The following is a 16,227-nucleotide window of genomic DNA, read 5'->3' as shown; positions in this document are numbered from 1 at the left end:
AGGTGTGATACTAACCTTATAGGACTATGGACTAGGCTACATGAGGTGTGATACTAACCTTATTAAAACATATAGGACTATGGGCTAGGCTACATGAGGTGTGATACTAACCTTATTAAAACATATAGGACTATGGGCTAGGCTACATGAGGTGTGATACTAACCTTATTAAAACATATAGGACTATGGGCTAGGCTACATGAGGTGTGATACTAACCTTATTAAAACATATAGGACTATGGGCTAGGCTACATGAGGTGTGATACTAACCTTATTAAAACATATAGGACTATGGGCTAGGCTACATGAGGTGTGATACAAACCTTATTAAAACATATAGGGCTATGGACTAGACTACATGAGGTGTGCCACTAAGTTGCAAAAAAAAGGCATTGTTTCCTATTCTGGGCATCATTCACAAGTGATAATATATCATTCACAAGTGATAGGCTAATATCGTCACCCATCAGACTGTTTTTGATTGAATCTTGTCTTTACATATACTAAATATGGGCAGCAGAAAAAATACATGTCATCTGTGCACTTAAATAGCGAATCAAGGATGCTTTTCCTGTGGTTTATTTTCATATTCCGTCGTAAAGTGAAGCAGTGTGCTTAATATTAGGAAAGTTGAGAAATACATTTAGTAGTCCCAGCCTATCGAAAGCTAATGGGATCCTCCTCTTTTAAATAGAGGCCATCACTCTGTTTTCTAACACAATTGCATAGCCTATAGAAATGTTGCGCAACATGAATTCATGGGCTTTCATGAAGTGTTTGATTAGATTTTCCATTACATTTCCATTGATGTCAGAGTGATTAGAGGGGCAATAGGGTGCTGAGTACCAGGCAGTTAACAAGTTTGGTAGTCTACTAATGACCATCAGCAGCATCAGAGCTTGGAGAAACCTAATTACCTTAACTAAATGCTCATGTGGAATTTGACTGCCATGACTCGTCACCGCAACAGCCCGAGATGCGAGACCATTCTTCCACAAGAAATTCCATAATTTGGTGTTTTGGTGATGGAAAACACTGTCTAAGGCGCCACTCCAAAATCTCTCATAAGTGTTCAATTGGATTAAGTTCTGGTTGCACGCACGCACGCACGCACGCACACACACTTTAAACCCCCCCATGCCTCTTTGAGACCCCTCTTTCGAAGAATAGCCATCGTCACCAAAATAATGGGCAACTGTGCATTTTTATACATGACCCTAAGCACAAATTGATGTTAATTGCTTAATTAACTCAGGAACCACACCTGTGTGGAAGCACCTGCTTTGAATATACTTTGTGTCCCTCATTTAAACAAAATGTTTCCTTTATTTAGGTAGTTACCTATATAAGTTTGCTGTGATGTACATCACATGAGGTTGGTGGCACCTTATTTGTGGAGGACGGGTTCGTGGTATTGACTAGAGCGGAATGTTATCAAATACATCAAACAGATGGTTTCCAGGTGTTCGATGTCATTCCAATAGCTCCGTTCCGGCCAATATTACGAACCATTCTCCCCTCAGCAGCCTCCACTGATATAATCTTTCATTTGGACAGATGTACATCTCTTATTTTCATCTTTGTATCTGTGCCATTATTACTGTGCTTTACTGTACTCTACTGCAGGATTTCCCAAACTGGGTCCTGGGGCCCCACCTGGGTACATATTTTCAGCACTACACAGCTGATTGAAATAATCAAAGCTTGATGATGAGTTGGTTATTTGAATCCGCTGAGTAATGAAAACTACATGTGCAACCAGGGGGGTCATCAGGACCGAGTTTGGGAAACCTTGCACTTCTGTACTGTGCTCTATTGTACCCTACTCTACTGGTCTTTACTAGATTTTACTGCAGGGGTCAGCAACTAAATGTAACATTTATTTAACTATTAGGTAAGTCAGATAAACCGGCCCGCAAGTGATTTATTTTGGCACGCTAAAGTTTTTAGTAACGTTTTTTTATTTGGGGGTGGATTTTAGTTTTTGGTTTAAAAAAAAGAAGACTAAAATCACCAGGAATTCAGCAAAAAATGGGTTTATTTTAGGAAATCTGTTCCCAAGTATTCCCACAAATAATACAAATTGACATATGTGATCGTGTATCAATGTAATCGAGATATCATTTTCAAATACAATTTATTTTGGGGCTTAGTTGTTGTCAATTTGCAGTGCACAAATTAGTAGAATTATTAGTTCCGGACCCTTGACCAGCCGCGCAAATTATGTTACAAGTTTCAGATTCATACAATCAACGTTGAACATTTCACAGAGAACAATAGAGGTTTTATTTCTCTAAATGAAATGTAAAGGTTTTGAAAATACATGTTCTAAAATAAACCTGTAATAGACACTATACTATATAGAATACTAGGCATGGTTCTCCCTTCACTGCAACTTTTCTTTCGGTAGGGACACATTTTGTGAGGTGGTAAGAAATTCGGGTAAAGATTTCAAATATGCAATACAAACAAAGTGTGTGAGAAGTGTCTACCTGACATGCAGTATCAATCAAAAGTATGGACACATCTACTCATTCAAGGGCTTTTCTTCATTTGTACTATTTTCTACATTGTAAACAATAGTGAACACATCAAAACTATGAAATAACACATATGGAATCATGTAGTAACCAAAAAAAAGTGTTAAACAAATCAAAATATATTTTATATTTGAGATTCTTCAAAGTAGCCATCCTTTGCCTTGACGACAGCTATGCACACCCTTGTATGTATTAAGACATGTGTGCTGAAAGTTTGGGAAAAGTAGGATACGGATTTGCACCACTTCCGTAGAACGCCCCCATATAGGGAATAGAGACATACTGTACTATACTGAGAGCTCTCCTTATGAATTAACATGTCAGTCTGTATATGCAGTGCATCATTAACGTGTGAGAAGAGGGATCCTTAGAAAGACAATATGGGGCCGTGCCAGTGGGAGAGAGCGTGGCGGGAGTGAAAGAGAAACAGTGACTGAAAGAGAGGGAAAGAGAGAACGAGAAAGTCCATGACAATGACATACAACTAGTGTGTGTGTGTCTGTGATAGAGCGAGAGAAAGAGCTCATGCGTGTGTCTGTGTGTGTGCGTGAAGATAAGCGAGTATGGTTTAAAGAGAGTTAGCATGGACGAGACTCGAGAGACGTATTGCTTGCGAGGAGGATACTGTTCAAGAGGTCAAGAGACCGAGATGATGAGATAAAGTGACGAAGATAAAGAGCAGGGGAGAGAAACTGTGTGTTAGTGAGAGGATTTACTCCGCCCAAAATGGGATAAGCCATTTTATGTATAGAGGTCTATGAGAGAGTGTCGAATTACGCAAGGCTTATTTGATCGAATAGAAGTTCCGTAAGGTTTAGGCTGTTACAAATGTACTGACATACAGTGCATTCAGAAAGTATTCAGACCCCTTGACTTTTCCCAAAATAAATGACTTTACAGCCTTATTCGAAAATGGATTCTATTGTCCCCACACATCAATCTACACACAATACCCCCATAATGACAAAACAAAATTAGGTTTAGAACATTTTGCAAATGTATTAAAAATAAAAAACTGAAATATAATATTTCCATAAGTATTCAGACCCTTTACTCTACTTTGTTGAAGGACCTTTGGCAGTGATTACAGCCTCAAGTCTTCTTGGGTATGACGCTACAAGCTTGGCACACCTGTATTTGGGGAGTTTCTCCCATTCCACTCTGTAGATCCTCTCAAGCTCTGTCAGGTTGGATGGGGAGCGTCGCTGCACAGCTATTTTCAGGTCTCTCCAGAGATGTTTGATCGGGTTCAAATACAGTTTCTGGCTGGGCCACTCAAGGACATTCAGAGACTTGTCCCAAAGTCACTCCTGCGTTGTCTTAGCTGTGTTCTTAGGGTCGTTGTCCTGTTGGAAAGTGAACCTTCGCCCCAATCTGAGGTCCTGAGCACTCTGGAGCAGGTTTTCATCAATGATATCTCTGTACTTTGCTCCGTTCATCTTTCCCTCAATCCTGACTAGTCTCCCAGTCTATGCCGCTGAAAAACATCCCCACAGCATGATGCTGCCACCTCCATGCTTTACTGTAGGGATGGTGCCAGGTTTCCTCCAGACGTGACGCTTGGCTTTCAGGCCAAAGAGTTCAATCTTGGTTTCATCAGACCAGAGAATCTTGTTTTGCATGGTCTGAGAGTTCTTTATGTGTCCTTTGGAAAACTCCAAGCGGGCTGTCATGTGCCTTTCACTGAGGAGTGGCTTCCATCTGGCCACTCTAATATAAAAGCCTGATTGGTGGAGTGCTGCAGAGATGGTTGTCCTTCTGGAAGGTTCTCCCAGCTCCACAGAGAAACTCTTGGTCACATCCCTGACCAAGGCCCAGTTTGGCCAGGCGGCCAGCTCTAGGAAGAGTCTTGGTGGAGGCCACTGTGTTCTTGAGGACCTTCAATGCTGCAGACATTTTTTGGTACCTTTCCCCAGAGCTGTGCCTCAACACAATCCTGTCTCGGAGCTCTACGGACAATTCCTTTGACCTCATGGCTTGGTTTTTGCTCTGACATGCACTGTCAACTGTGGGACCTTATATAGACATGCGTGTGCCTTTCCAAATCATGTCCAATCAACATTTTTTACCACAGGTGGACTCAGATCAAGTTGTAGAAACGTCTCAAGGATGATCAATGAAAACAGGGTGCACCTGAGCTCAATATCGAGTCTCATAACAAAGGGTCTGAATACATGTGCAAACAAGGTATCTGTTTCTTATGTTTAATATATTTGCAAAATTTTAAAAAACAAACTGTTTTCGCTTTGTCATTATGGGGTATTGTGTGTAGATTGATGAGACCTTTAAAACATTTTTTTTTTTTTAATCCATTTTAGAATAAGGGTGTAACGTCACAAAATGGGGGAAAAGTAAAGGGGTCTGAATAATTTCTGAATGCGCTGTAAGTGGATGCATGTGGCATTTTGGCAACTTTAAGAAAAATGTCTTAGTTGGGCCTGTTGTTCACACGTGTATCTGCCCTCTCATTGGCTAGAATGGTCCCACCTGATCTCGCCTGCCTTCAATCATTGACGACATGTATTTCCATCGTTAGTCAACTCGGCTATTTTGTCAACATAATAGATGAACTTTAAGTGAGAGAAATCGGAGAGAAGAGAGTGTGTATAGGGAGAAGAAGAGGACGGACGTGACCAGAGAGAACTCAATTATCATTTCTCCAACTTTGAAGCTTTCATTTCAACACTTATTTCATAAGGTTGTACTTACGACGTTCATGTCGTAATTGTTTCAGCCTCACCATTTCTATGCTCTAGGGAATAGCTTCATCTCAACAAAACGGAACATATCCTTCCCTCCCTTTCCCTCGGACTCACCGGATCCCTCAGAGCGCCCGTCGCTCCCGATGAGGGGCACTGTGATGGCAGCGGTGGCCACTCCGTCCGTGGGCATGGTGGTGTAGACCAAGGGCAGAGACTGGACCACCACGGGGATGGTCTGCAGCTGGCCCATCTTACTGGGCATGTTGACCGACGGGATGGTGTGGATGACATGCAGGATCTGCTGACCGCCTGCCCCCTGGGTGGATGCTAGGATGGACCCGGGAGAGAGCATCTGGAGGGAGGGAGGGATGGAGGAGAGCAGGGGTTAAGGTGGGTATACAGGGGGGGGAGCAGTACTGTCTGAAATGGCACCAGATTCCCTATATAGTGCAGTGTTTCCCAAACTGGGTAGTACATCATCAGTTCCTCTTGTCGGGTACAGACCTCGGAGAGGTAGATCTTGTCAGAAATGTCCAGATCAACTTGCCCATGTCGGCAAAAAAATGTTTAATCTCAACATGTTCTGCCCACAACTTTTTGTTGTAGGGTTTGAGTCACTCCATGTTGCGAATTACAGGGGAGCCAGGGGGCTCAGCCCCCCTAAATCCAACAAAAGTCTAACTTTGGTGGGGTCTCTAAATTTTACACCCATTTTAGGTATTCCAACTTCAGGCTACTAAAAAGGGCAATTTGTCAACAAGACGCATCAATTCATGTAGGCCTAATCAATAGCAATCGCTGAATGTCATTCAGCACACTATGGTGTTTTGTAACAGATGTCTATTTCCATTAATCAAATGGCACGAGTATATATGCAGTTTGGATGTGTTTGACAATCAGATGAAAATATCATAACTGGTTGTGTTCATGCCACATTAAACGGTAATAATTGTGTAGAATAATGTGGGAATTAAGCTTGAAACAGACATGGCACGCCCGGGGTGGGGTCCAATGCTGAAAGGGGAGGCCTGAGTGAAAAAGTTTGGGAAACCCTGATAAAGTGCACTACTTTTGGCCAGAAAGGGAAATAGGGTGCCATTTTGGACACAGACATTGAGTCAACAGCTAAGCTGAGAAGAAAAGAAAGAGCATGTCAGTATGAGGTAGGCCGTCGTTGTAAATAAGAATTTGTTCTTTAACTGACTTGCCGAGTTAAATAAAAAGGTTAAATAGAAAAATAAAAAACAATTGTTAAACTGAAAGACAGAGCCTGTCAAAATAAAAAACATTGTAAACTAAGTTACTACATAAGACACATTTTTGGCAGGCCCTAATTTGTGTGAGTGATTTCACTTTTCAGCCAACAGACACGACTACCCATCATTCCAAAAGAGGAGCTAGCTAACGAGCCGACTGGCTTAATAACTGGCGTGGTTACCATGGTGTCTAGAATGGTTACCGTAGGGATGTGGTTTGCCGACAGCGTGGGCGGCGCCACGGAGCTGGGGGCGGGGTTGGCTGTGGTGGACGGTGTAAAAACGGGCAGGGAGGGGCGTGGCTTGCCAAGTGACAGGTCGACAGGTTCCGTCTGGTCCTCTGCGGGGTGGGAGGAGTCGTCTTGTGTGTCTGTTGTGGTTGTGTCTATGGTCATGTCTGTGGCTGTGCAGAGGGGAGGGGGAGACTCAGGTTGGGTCTTCTCTGTCTTGATCTTCAGGTCTGTAGGCTGGGGAAACTCCTCACCCACTTCAGCCTGCTAGAGAGAGAGAGAAGAGGATATGAGAGAGAGGATATGAGAGAGAGGAGATGGGAGTGAGGGAGGGTTGGAGAGAAAGAGGAAAGAAAGAGAGGGTAGAGAGATATTAAGAAGAATGATTGACAGAGTCAAGGAGAAAGAAGTGAGATGAATAGGGAGAAAGAGGAAGAGAAAGAAGGAAAGAAGAGAGATGATCAGCACATGATTTTCCTCCACACACACACACACACACACACACACACACACACACACACACACACTGCTCTCCCTTGGCTCAGCTCAGCTGTACTCTCTGGCTGCACAAACAGAGCAGAGCAAAGCTGGGTAGGGGAACAATGGCTGCTGTGTGGGGCCCTGGGAGCTGAGAGGGAGAGGTGGGGCTGGGAGGTGGGGCTGGGAGGTGGAGAGCAGAGCAGCAGGCCTAAAGATGGCACGCTGCCAGGAGAGAGCTGCCCTGCCCTGCCTAGCCCCGGCCAAGCCCTGCACCGAGGCACAGAGTGCACCCAGCTACAGCATACAGAGCAGAGAGCACTAAGCATAGAGCAGAACACAACATCCCTATCCAGCCTGGAGCAGAGCACGACCCAGTGCTCAGGCATACGCCCAGCCCAGGAGGGCAGGCATGCACATACCTACACTCGCCCACGCTGACACAACCGCCACCATGCACACACGCACAAGAAAAGGCAGGGGTTTGGTAGTGACTGTACACAAACACTGAGCCTCAGTGCATGTGAGATGAATGATGGGTATGAGTTCATCATTACTGAAGTCATTTCAAGACAAACACACAATTCCTGCTTTTGGGTTGTCTGGTTCAGTATTCAGTGATAGATGGCTATAGGGATGATGGGCTAAACCCACTACCCAAACTCTCCTAGCCTACATAACCACACTTAGAGAGTGGACACAGGTGGACCCAGAGAGGGAAGGAGGTCAGTCAGTGTACATAACATAGGAGGTTAGGATACATGTTGTTGGGAAAAGGAAAGAGAGAGAGAGAGAGAGAGAGTGGTAGAGTGAGAGAGAGCGAGGGTGGCAGAGTGAGAGAGAGCGAGGGTGGCAGAGTGAGAGTGAGGGGAGGCAGAGTGAGAGAGAGAGAGGGTGGCAGAGTGAGAGTGAGAGGGAGGCAGAGTGAGAGTGAGAGGGAGGCAGAGTGAGAGAGAGCGAGGGTGGCAGAGTGAGAGAGAGCGAGGGTGGCAGAGTGAGAGTGAGAGAGGGAGGCAGAGTGAGAGAGAGCGAGGGTGGCAGAGTGAGAGTGAGAGAGGGAGGCAGAGTGAGAGAGAGCGAGGGTGGCAGAGTGAGAGAGAGCGAGGGTGAGAGGCAGAGTGAGAGAGGGCGAAGGTGGCAGAGAGAGAGAGAGCAAGGGTGGCAGAGTGAGAGTGAGAGAGGGAGGCAGAGTGAGAGAGAGCGAGGGTGGCAGAGTGAGAGAGAGCGAGGGTGGCAGAGTGAGAGTGAGAGAGGGAGGCAGAGTGAGAGAGGGCGAAGGTGGCAGAGAGAGAGAGAGCGAGGGTGGCAGAGTGAGAGAGAGCGAGGGTGGCAGAGTGAGAGAGAGCGAGGGTGGCAGAGTGAGAGAGAGCGAGGGTGTCAGAGTAAGAGTGAGAAAGGGTGGCAGAGAGAGAGGGCGAAGGTGGCAGATAGCGAGAGAGCGGGGGTGGCAGAGAGAGAGAGAGCGAGGGTGGCAGAGAGAGAGAGAGCGAGGGTGGCAGAGAGAGAGAGCGAGGGTGGCAGAGAGAGAGAGAGAGAGGGAGAGAGAAAAAGGAGAGTGGGTGGGAAAGGCCTCTGGTTGTCATGGAAACTGGGAGGTATCAGCTGACAATTTTTTCCCCTCATTCTTTCTTCACGCCTACCCACTCCCTTCCTCCCTCTCCTCCTCTTTCCCTCCCTGTCTCTGCTTCCACTCCCTTCCTCCTCTTTCCCTCCCTGTCTCGGCTTCCACTCCCTTCCTCCTCTTTCCCTCCCTGTCTCTGCCAAAGACAGTACAGTATGAAGATAGTTTATCCTATCCCTGATCACACTTGTAGGCGACGTTCAGTTTGTCATTTTCACAAGGTTGCATCTGTACTCGGTCTGCACTCGGTCCGCAGGTAGTATTACATTTCATTACATTTCATTATAGTACAACGGTTAGTACAACGGTTTGATTTGTCTAATCTTAGCAATTTCTTCTTAGCTAGCTACATAGCCGTCTTTGTATCATAGATAATTGCGTAATTATCGTATTTCGTCGTCCTAACGCAGTCTACACTGCCCTGCAGCTAGCCAGCTAGCTAACGTCCACCGTTAGCTAGTCCACCGTCTACCGATTAGCAGCACAACTATTACACTCAACTGAACGACTTGATTAGTGTAGTGTTAGCTAGCTACATAGTTGTCTTTGCTGTCTTCGTACCCAAGATAATTGTGTAGTTTAGAGTGTGTAGTTTTATGTCGTCCTTAACATAGGAGACTCTGCTAGCTAGCCAACAGCTAGCCAACGTCTACCGAACAGAACTTCTGCACTCAACAATCCGGTCGCATTTCGCTCGCTCCACAGGTAGTATCACATTTTTCATTTCATTTCATTACAGTACAACGGCTTGATTTGTTTGATCGTAGCTAGCTACATAGCTAGCTACATAGCCGTCTTTGTATCAAAGATAATTGTGTAGTCTAGAGCGATTTCCTAGGTTAGCTAGCCAGCTATTGTCGTTCTTTTAACGCAACGTAACGTAATCAACACTGCTAGCTAGCCAGCTAGCCCCGAATAGCAGCACAGTAGAAACTATTACACTCAACGGAACGACTTGATTAGTGTAGTGTCAACAACGCAGCCAATGCCAGCTAGCCTACATAGTCAACAACGCAGCCTCTGCCAGCTAGCCTACTTCAGCAGTACTGTATCATTTTAATCATTTTAGTCAATAAGATTCTTGCTACGTAAGCTTAACTTTCTGAACACTCGTGACGTGTAGTCCACTTGTCATTCCAATCTCCTTTGCATTAGCGTAGCCTCTTGTGTAGCCTGTCAACTATGTGTCTGTCTATCCCTGTTCTCTCCTCTCTGCACAGACCATACAAACGCTCCACACCGCGTGGCAGCGGCCACCCTAATCTGGTGGTCCCAGCGCGCACGACCCACGTGGAGTTCCAGGTCTCCGGTAGCCTCTGGAACTGCCGATCTGCGGCCAACAAGGCAGAGTTCATCTCCGCCTATGTCTCCCTCCAGTCCCTCGACTTCTTGGCACTGACGGAAACATGGATCACCACAGACAACACTGCTACTCCTACTGCTCTCTCTTCGTCTGCCCACGTGTTCTCGCACACCCCGAGAGCTTCTGGTCAGCGGGGTGGTGGCACCGGGATCCTCATCTCTCCCAAGTGGTCATTCTCTCTTTCCCCCTTACCCATCTGTCTATCGCCTCCTTTGAATTCCATGCTGTCACAGTTACCAGCCCTTTCAAGCTTAACATCCTTATCATTTATCGCCCTCCAGGTTCCCTCGGAGAGTTCATCAATGAGCTTGATGCCTTGATAAGCTCCTTTCCTGAGGACGGCTCACCTCTCACAGTTCTGGGCGACTTTAACCTCCCCACGCCTACCTTTGACTCATTCCTCTCTGCCTCCTTCTTTCCACTCCTCTCCTCTTTTGACCTCACCCTCTCACCTTCCCCCTACTCACAAGGCAGGAAATACGCTCGACCTCATCTTTACTAGATGCTGTTCTTCCACTAACCTCGTTGCAACTCCCCTCCAAGTCTCCGACCACTACCTTGTATCCTTTTCCCTCTCGCTCTCATCCAACACTTCCCACACTGCCCCTACTCGGATGGTATCGCGCCGTCCCAACCTTCGCTCTCTCTCCCCCGCTACTCTCTCCTCTTCCATCCTATCATCTCTTCCCTCTGCTCAAACCTTCTCCAACCTATCTCCTGATTCTGCCTCCTCAACCCTCCTCTCCTCCCTTTCTGCATCCTTCGACTCTCTATGTCCCCTATCCTCCAGGCCGGCTCGGTCCTCCCCTCCCGCTCCGTGGCTCGACGACTCATTGCGAGCTCACAGAACAGGGCTCCGGGCAGCCGAGCGGAAATGGAGGAAAACTCCGCCTCCCTGCAGACCTGACATCCTTTCACTCCCTCCTCTCTACATTTTCCTCTTCTCTCTCTGCTGCTAAAGCCACTTTCTACCACTCTAAATTCCAAGCATCTGCCTCTAACCCTAGGAAGCTCTTTGCAACCTTCTCCTCCCTCCTGAATCCTCCTCCCCCTCCCCCTCCTCCCTCTCTGCAGATGACTTCGTCAACCATTTTGAAAAGAAGGTCGACGACATCCGATCCTCGTTTGCTAAGTCAAACGACACCGCTGGTTCTGCTCACACTGCCCTACCCTGTGCTCTGACCTCTTTCTCCCTCTCTCTCCAGATGAAATCTCGCGTCTTGTGACGGCCGGCCGCCCAACAACCTGCCCGCTTGACCCTATTCCCTCCTCTCTTCTCCAGACCATTTCCGGAGACCTTCTCCCTTACCTCACCTCGCTCATCAACTCATCCCTGACCGCTGGCTACGTCCCTTCCGTCTTCAAGAGAGCGAGAGTTGCACCCCTTCTGAAAAAACCTACACTCGATCCCTCCGATGTCAACAACTACAGACCAGTATCCCTTCTTTCTTTTCTCTCCAAAACTCTTGAACGTGCCGTCCTTGGCCAGCTCTCCCGCTATCTCTCTCAGAATGACCTTCTTGATCCAAATCAGTCAGGTTTCAAGACTAGTCATTCAACTGAGACTGCTCTTCTCTGTATCATGGAGGCGCTCCGCACTGCTAAAGCTAACTCTCTCTCCTCTGCTCTCATCCTTCTAGACCTATCGGCTGCCTTCGATACTGTGAACCATCAGATCCTCCTCTCCACCCTCTCCGAGTTGGGCATCTCCGGCGCGGCCCACGCTTGATTGCGTCCTACCTGACAGGTCGCTCCTACCAGGTGGCGTGGCGAGAATCCGTCTCCACACCACGTGCTCTCACCACTGGTGTCCCCAGGGCTCTGTTCTAGGCCCTCTCCTATTCTCGCTATACACCAAGTCACTTGGCTCTGTCATAACCTCACATGGTCTCTCCTATCATTGCTATGCAGACGACACACAATTAATCTTCTCCTTTCCCCTTCTGATGACCAGGTGGCGAATCGCATCTCTGCATGTCTGGCAGACATATCCGTGTGGATGACGGATCACCACCTCAAGCTGAACCTCGGCAAGACGGAGCTGCTCTTCCTCCCGGGGAAGGACTGCCCGTTCCATGATCTCGCCATCACGGTTGACAACTCCATTGTGTCCTCCTCCCAGAGCGCTAAGAACCTTGGCGTGATCCTGGACAACACCCTGTCGTTCTCAACTAACATCAAGGCGGTGGCCCGTTCCTGTAGGTTCATGCTCTACAACATCCGCAGAGTACGACCCTGCCTCACACAGGAAGCGGCGCAGGTCCTAATCCAGGCACTTGTCATCTCCCGTCTGGATTACTGCAACTCGCTGTTGGCTGGGCTCCCTGCCTGTGCCATTAAACCCCTACAACTCATCCAGAACGCCGCAGCCCGTCTGGTGTTCAACCTTCCCAAGTTCTCTCACGTCACCCCGCTCCTCCGCTCCCTCCACTGGCTTCCAGTTGAAGCTCGCATCCGCTACAAGACCATGGTGCTTGCCTACGGAGCTGTGAGGGGAACGGCACCTCAGTACCTCCAGGCTCTGATCAGGCCCTACACCCAAACAAGGGCACTGCGTTCATCCACCTCTGGCCTGCTCGCCTCCCTACCACTGAGGAAGTACAGTTCCCGCTCAGCCCAGTCAAAACTGTTCGCTGCTCTGGCCCCCAATGGTGGAACAAACTCCCTCACGACGCCAGGACAGCGGAGTCAATCACCACCTTCCGGAGACACCTGAAACCCCACCTCTTTAAGGAATACCTAGGATAGGATAAAGTAATCCCTCTCACCCCCTCCCCTGAAAAGATTTAGATGCACTACTGTTCCACTGGAGGTCATAAGGTGAATGCACCAATTTGTAAGTCGCTCTGGATAAGAGCGTCTGCTAAATGACTTAAATGTAAATGTACTCCCTTCCTCCCTCTCCTCCTCTTTCCCTCCCTGTCTCTGCTTCCACTCCCTTCCTCCTCTTTCCCTCCCTGTCTCTGCTTCCACTCCCTTCCTCCTCTTTCCCTCCCTGTCTCTGCTTCCACTCCCTTCCTCCTCTTTCCCTCCCTGTCACTGCTTCCACTCCCTTCCTCCCCTCCTTTTTCCCTCCCTGTCTCTGCTTCCACTCCCTTCCTCCCTCTCCTCCTCTTTCCCTCCCCGTCTCTGCTTCCACTCCCTTCCTCCCTCCCTCCTGCTTCCACCTCTTTCCCTCCCTGTCTCTGCTTCCACTCCCTTCCTCCCTCTCCTCCTCTTTCCCTCCCTGTCTCTGCTTCCACTCCCTTCCTCCCCTTTCCCTCCCTGTCTCTGCTTCCACTCCCTTCCTCCCTCTCCTCCTCTTTCCCTCCCTGTCTCTGCTTCCACTCCCTTCCTCCCTCTCCTCCTCTTTCCCTCCCTGTCTCTACTTCCACTCCCTTCCTCCCTCTCCTCCTCTTTCCCTCCCTGTCTCTGCTTCCACTCCCTTCCTCCCTCTCCTCCTCTTCCCCCCCTGTCTCTGCTTCCACTCCCTTCCTCCCGCTCCTCCTCCTTCCCTCCCTGTCTCTGCTTCCACTCCCTTCCTCCCTCTCCTCCTCTTTCCCTCCCTGTCTCTGCTTCCACTCCCTTCCTCCCTCTCCTCTTTCCCTCCCTGTCTCTGCTTCCACTCCCATCCTCCCTTCCTCCTCTTTCCCTCCCTATCTCGGCTTCCACTCCCTTCCTCCCTCTCCTCCACTTTCCCTCCCTGTCTCTGCTTCCACTCCCTTCCTCCCTCTCCTCCTCTTTCCCTCCCTGTCTCTGCTTCCACTCCCTTCCTCCCTCTCCTCCTCTTTCCCTCCGTCTCTGCTTCCACTCCCTTCCTCCCTCTCCTCTTTCCCTCCCTGTCTCTGCTTCCACTCCCATCCTCCCTTCCTCCTCTTTCCCTCCCTATCTCGGCTTCCACTCCCTTCCTCCCTCTCCTCCACTTTCCCTCCCTGTCTCTGCTTCCACTCCCTTCCTCCCTCTCCTCCACTTTCCCTCCCTGTCTCTGCTTCCACTCCCTTCCTCCCTCTCCTCCTCTTTCCCTCCCTGTCTCTGCTTTCACCGCATCCTCTCTGTCTGTTTGTCCCCCACACCTTCCCTCCAGATCACGTTCTCTCGCTTTCTATCTAGCCATCTCTCTCCCATATCCTCTTCACAATGGTCTACATTTGGAAGCGTATCGAGACACATACATGTCATTCTCTCCTGGCTCAAAGTAGAAGAGAGATTTGACTTCCTCACTACTTGGTTTGTAATCAGTGTTGACATGCTGAATGCACCGAGCTGTCTGTTTAAACCCACAACACATGCCACCAGAGGTCTCTTCACAGTCCGCAAGTCCAGAACAGACTATGGGAGGTGCACAGTACTACACAGAGCCATGACTACATTGAACTCTATTCCACATCAGGTAACTGATGCAGCAGTAGAATCAGATTTAAACAGATACACACCTTATGGAACAGCAGGGACTGTGAAGTAACACAAACTTAGGCACAGACACATGCATACACACACACACACACACACATGATAACATACGCACTATACACACACGTACACATGGATTTTGTGTTGTAGATATGTGGTAGTGGAGTAGGGGCCAGAGGGCACACTTAGTGTGTTGTGAAATGTGTTATGAATGTATTATAATGTAACAATTGTATAAATGCCTTAATTTTGCCAGACCCCAGGAAGAGTCTTGACAGCAGCTAATGGGTATCCATAATAAATACAAATACACAGACACTATTCTAAGCTAAAACATTTTTAAAAATGCTCCTGAAAATCAGATAACAAATTACACCCAGTTCCTACTACACACTAACAAATGGCACCCTATTCCCTATTTCAGGGGCATTCAACATTTACCCTACGAGGTCCGAAGCCTGCTGGTTTTCTGTTAATTAATTAACCTGCTAATTAATTACACCCACCTGGCGTCTAAATAAGTGCCGGATTAGAAGGGAACAATTTATCAAAAGCAGTGAAACTTGCTCAAAGGTCCAGAGTTGAGTTATCAGGCCCTATATAGTGCATAGGACTCTGGTGTAAAGTAGTGCAGCATATAGGAAATAGGGTGCCATTTTGGACAAACCCAATGAGCGGTGGAGAGCTCACAAACACTGAGAGATAAAGTTGGCCACATCACACACAGAAAGTGGCGTCAGAAGTTAGGCAACAATAGGTTATAACATCTAACTCAAGCAAACCACTGGGGTCACACTGGTTGAATCAACGTTGTTTCCACGTTATTTCTTTGAAATGACGTTGAAGAGACGTTGAACTGACGTCTGTGCCAGAGCGAAGGCTTGGTCTCAAAGAGAAGACAATGCCATGGAGATCCTGGGGCTGTAGTGTGGTCGCAGCAGGCCTAGCGAATGGGAGAAGTACTGTTTCAGCGAGGCAGAGATGAAAGGTCTCCTGTAAGTACAAAGACATGGAGGGCAGCAATGAAGTGTTCTCTGCACCTACTTTTACTACTACACCACTGAACACTCAGAGATCCTGAGTATCTCTCTGTACTCTATACTGAGTGACTTTCTATCAGTCTCTAACCCTGTATTCTCTCTTTATACTGAGTGACTTTCTACCAGTCTCTAACCCTGTATTCTCTCTTTATACTGAGTGACTTGCTTTCAGTCTCTAACCCTGTATTCTCTCTGTACTCTATACTGAGTGACTTTCTATCAGTCTCTAACCCTGTATTCTCTCTTTATACTGACTGACTTTCTATCAGTCTCTAGCCCTGTATTCTCTCTGTACTCTATACTGAGTGACTTTCTATCAGTCTCTAACCCTGTATCCTCTCTTTATACGGAGTGACTTTCTATCAGTCTCTAACCCTGTATTCTCTCTTTATACGGAGTGACTTTCTATCAGTCTCTAACCCTGTATTCTCTCTTTATACTGAGTGACTTTCTATCAGTCTCTAACCCTGTATTCTCTCTTTATACGGAGTGACTTTCTATCAGTCTCTAACCCTGTATCCTCTCTTTATACTGAGTGACTTTCTATCAGTCTCTAACCCCGTATTCTCTCTTTATACGGAGTGACTTTCTATCAGTCTCTAACCCTGT

At 47.6% G+C, this 16,227-nt stretch overlaps 1 protein-coding gene across 3 annotated transcripts in view; it reads right to left on the bottom strand.

Annotated features, from left to right (window-relative positions):
- klf8 (Kruppel like factor 8) overlaps positions 1–16,227 on the bottom strand; it is a 112,141-nt gene that overhangs the window by 22,008 nt on the left and 73,906 nt on the right. Inside the window, exons 3-4 of one of the 3 annotated variants that reach the window (XM_029629960.2) lie at positions 6,681–6,995; positions 5,357–5,594 (exon numbers count right to left, since the gene is read on the bottom strand). In XM_029629960.2, coding sequence (XP_029485820.2) covers positions 5,357–5,594; positions 6,681–6,995 — 553 coding nt within the window. The remainder of the gene's footprint in view (positions 1–5,356; positions 5,595–6,680; positions 6,996–16,227) is intronic. The other 2 variants (XM_029629962.2, XM_029629961.2) reach the window with 2 other exon arrangements.

The sequence above is a fragment of the Oncorhynchus nerka genome, linkage group LG23 (assembly GCF_034236695.1).
Source record: "Oncorhynchus nerka isolate Pitt River linkage group LG23, Oner_Uvic_2.0, whole genome shotgun sequence".
Lineage (NCBI taxonomy): Eukaryota > Metazoa > Chordata > Actinopteri > Salmoniformes > Salmonidae > Oncorhynchus > Oncorhynchus nerka.
Note: the sequence above shows the minus strand (reverse complement) of the source record. Positions and strands in the feature narration are given on the sequence as shown.